At 34.9% G+C, this 3,706-nt stretch overlaps 1 protein-coding gene across 2 annotated transcripts; it reads right to left on the bottom strand.

Annotated features, from left to right (window-relative positions):
* Positions 1-286: 286 nt before the first annotated feature.
* Positions 287-3,241, bottom strand: LOC100801766 (zinc finger CCCH domain-containing protein 48). Of its 2 annotated transcripts, none has more exons than XM_041009752.1 (7): positions 2,236-3,241; positions 1,742-1,927; positions 1,540-1,641; positions 1,293-1,442; positions 989-1,168; positions 757-854; positions 287-652 (listed from the first exon to the last, which is right to left on the bottom strand). In XM_041009752.1, exons 1-7 carry the CDS (start codon positions 2,638-2,640, stop codon positions 508-510), a joined length of 1,266 nt encoding a protein of 421 aa, XP_040865686.1. In that variant the 5' UTR covers positions 2,641-3,241; the 3' UTR covers positions 287-507. The 2 variants fall into 2 exon arrangements, with proteins under 2 accessions (XP_040865686.1, XP_014622897.1); XM_014767411.3 differs by having other exon boundaries at positions 772-854; positions 2,236-3,006.
* Positions 3,242-3,706: the final 465 nt, after the last annotated feature.

Below are 3,706 nucleotides of genomic sequence, written 5' to 3'. Positions count from 1 at the left end.
TAATTCATCTGGTTCTTCTCTTGAACAAAAGATGAAGATGTTGTCCAGGCAGATGGAGATTATGATGAAGGCTCAGGTGTAGATGATGACACCCACGCCCCCACACTCCTCCAAAATATATGTATTGAATTACAATAACAGTAATGCCAAAATAATTGAATTACAATAACGATTTTTAAGAAGTAAGAAAAACTATATTTTGGGTCGAACTTATATTTGGATTCCAAAAATGTATTCTTTGATAATGATGGAAAGAATTTGAAAACGGACTTCATTACAAACCATGTTACTTACAATAGTAATATATTTATCAAAGCAGGAGAAGATTACATCTGCTGGGAAGAATATAAAAGAATGAAATTGGTATTTCTATAAAATTGTCAATTTCTATACAATTGTTTTTACAGTAAATTTACTGCTCAGACAAATAAATTCATCCTTATCACCATCTGCTTCAAGAGGAAATAGATGGGATAATACAACTCCAATGTTGAAAGGAAACACATGTCAAGAGGATGCCACCTTGGGTACCTCCAACCATTTCCACACCATCAGCAAACCACTCTCATCTCCAGTGAAGAAGAGGTCACCAGGACCTAACTCAATTAATGCCACATCTTTCTTGGCAAATAAACGTCCCCTCTCTGAAAATCTGTTGAAAAAACATCATCAGAGGATGCAACAAAAAAATAAGAAATATTACCATGACGGAGGTACAGTAACAAAAAGAAACGTGAATAATTTAGATTTACTTACGAAGGCAATTCATACATGTGAACTGAATTGTCTCTGCACGAGGAAAATAATATTGGCTTTCCCTCTGCATCAGGCATCCCAAAAAGTGAAACAACACCCTGTAATATAAAAAAATCATCAACTTAGGAGATTGACCAACTCGTCAGCATTATAAGAAATATCAGCTTGACTTCTTACACATGAAAATAAAACCAAATGATATTTCAACACATAAGATTAAGTCAACGCTTACATTTTCTTCGGTGTGTGTATATATCACTTCCAAAGATCCTGCTTCAATGCAAGCCCAGACCTTAATTGTGCGGTCAGATGAACTTGACAACAGATATTGATCCCAACAGATAAGGGATGTAACTACGTCAGTATGATCATTTAGTGTCATTGTACACTGTAATGTATCCATGTCCCAGACCTGAAGAAGACAAAATAACAACATCCGGTCGTTATAGGACAGTTCAAAGAAAATTACATATCCTTTTCTCAGAAAAAATTCTCATGTTAATAAAGAAAAATAGAATCCTCAACAACAGACATACCTTTATGCTTTGGTCCATGGACCCGGAGTACAGCATCTTGCATCCAACTGCCAGACAAACCACTGCTTTAGTGTGGCCAGTGAGTGACGCAACCAGTTCAAAAGGAGAATCGGCTTTAGAACTTCCTCTCCAAGCAAAAATGACACCATCCTGAAATTTTAAATAAAACAAATTTTAACTCACCGCAGAGAAAAAGAATTCGGTTAGGGGAATATCATTGGACAATATTAATAACATGGTTAGTTACCTCTGCACCAGCAAAGAGTGTATTGTTGCCAACAGTCATGGCACGGACTCGGCCTTTGGGTCCATCAAGAGTAAACTCTGACATGGTCTGGATATTCCAAGCCTTCACAACAACCACAGCCACATAATCAGTTTGCATGTACTACTCCTATGATTAGACATTATCATACATCAAAACAAAACAATGACAGATAAGAGCTAACCTTGACAGCATTTTGCAGACCAACAAAAATCCATAACCCCTCACTGATCAAAGAGGTAACCTCAGCACCAAGGTTGATGACTTTAGCACATTGACCAGTATGACAGTCCCATATCCTAACTGTCCCATCAGTGCTGCCAGAATAAAGTTTGTCGGATCCAACAGGAAGTGCGATGCCAGTGATAACCTGATGTCAAAAGCTTTAATTTAACTACAAACAAAAATATTAACATGATGCAGAGGCTCACAAATTCTAGCATTTCCTAGGAAACTAGGGAAGAGAATGCTTTTTCAAAAAAACACTTATTCCGTTATTCTAGCATATAGTTAGATTATAAAACTCTAAGACTGTAATCAATAATTGTTAAAACATTAGTCGATTATTAAGTCAGATATCAATTTTGATTTAATCATTATGCTAAAAATGAACTATGAAAGAACTTTAAATATAATTTCGGTGTGTTAAATACTAAATGGAGGTTAAGAGTCAAGTACCTTCTTATGTTCATGAAGTTTCGTTACAGTGGAAAACCCATCACCACGAAACCATGAATGCAGATACAGGCATTGTTCACCATGTACACAATTGTTGTTGATCCAGTATTTACATATCCTTGGTGATGATTTCTTGAAAGCCTTAGCAACCCTTGTCGTATCTCCTCTATCTCCATTATCTCCAAGCAATGCTTTCTTTGAACCATATTTCGGGGTATTCTCAGAGGAGGAATGGGGCTTTTTTCCGTAGCTATATGCAGTATTGCCATAACCACAAGCAGCAGGTGGAGATGGTGTCTCTATGTGCAAAAATCTGCATGGATTTCTGTTACATCTTCCAGCTCTCCAATAAGAGCATGTTGTACTACCAATGCGCTCAGTCCTTCGTGCAAACTTTGTATCCATGATATTCTAAAAAACAAACATGGCATTGTAATGACATCCCAGATCAGGTACTGTATCCTATCAATAAAATTCTCCATGGCTCATGCTTTCAGTCATTAACTCAATGATTAAATCCCAGCCATAGACTTAATTCTTCATCCAAAACCCAAAACCTTTTGACTCCCAAATTTTCCATTCCCAAAATAACAATCGTAAAGCAAGTGATGAAGGGCAACAAAACTATGTTGATCGAGGAAGATCAACAACATCCAGATCAAAACCCATTGAAGACTCGGATCAAAGACCAATAATTTAACCCTGATCAGCAACGTCAATAGAGACTCTCCCCAAACCCCAAATTAGGGTATTGCCGATCCTTATGAAAACCCCGAAATAAATAAATTGAAAGGAACCCTAAGCTTCACTGAGATAAATGAAGTCGGATAGAACATAGATTCTCGTAGATCATCCATCACAAACCCTAAAAGAAGTATTAGATTTTCGCGTTCGGAGAAACAAACCTGAGTGGTAGAAACGTAGCTTGATTTGTTGGAACGATTGTTGAGACAAAGAACAGAGAGCAAAATAAGGCTTCTATTTTCTTAATCAAACGTTGGTGTTTGTTGCCAATGTTGTGTTAGGCTTATTTATAGTTTCTCTGTTAGCTTGTAAAGCACGCAACAATAAGATGAGATATAGGATTTTTATTTTTTTTTTTAATTTTTAAAAAAAAGACATTTGCCGTCATATAAGGATAAATTAAGGCTTAAAATAAGATAGTTATTTTCTTTCAAAAAAAATAATTATTTCTGAAATTTAATATTTTGAAGATAGTTTGAATTTACTTATGAAAATATTTGTTTTGAGTTTCAATTTATAAAATTATTTCTAGTGTGTGAAGTTATGTTTGGATTAGAAATTTTAAAATTCTAGGGAATTTTAAATGCGTATAATTTAAATTGTTTTGATTTTAATTTATTTTATTTTTCAGATGCTTTGGTTGGATATATTAATTCAAATTTCTTGAATTTTAAATTCTTTGTTTAGATAAGGTAGTTCAATTTTCTACATATGCAAAATTTCATTT

The sequence above is a fragment of the Glycine max genome, chromosome 15 (genome assembly GCF_000004515.6).
Source record: "Glycine max cultivar Williams 82 chromosome 15, Glycine_max_v4.0, whole genome shotgun sequence".
Classification (NCBI taxonomy): Eukaryota; Viridiplantae; Streptophyta; class Magnoliopsida; order Fabales; family Fabaceae; genus Glycine; species Glycine max.
This window is presented reverse-complemented; position numbering and strand designations above follow the sequence as displayed.

Coding starts and splice junctions, on each gene's coding strand:
- LOC100801766 (XM_041009752.1), bottom strand. CDS start 2,640: ATGGATACAAAGTTTGCACGAAGGACTGAGCGCATTGGTAGTACAACA. Junction 1,928..2,235: donor AACTTCATGAACATAAGAAG/GTACTTGACTCT, acceptor TTTTGACATCAG/GTTATCACTGGCATCGCACT. Junction 1,169..1,292: donor CCATGGACCAAAGCATAAAG/GTATGTCTGTTG, acceptor TGTCTTCTTCAG/GTCTGGGACATGGATACATT.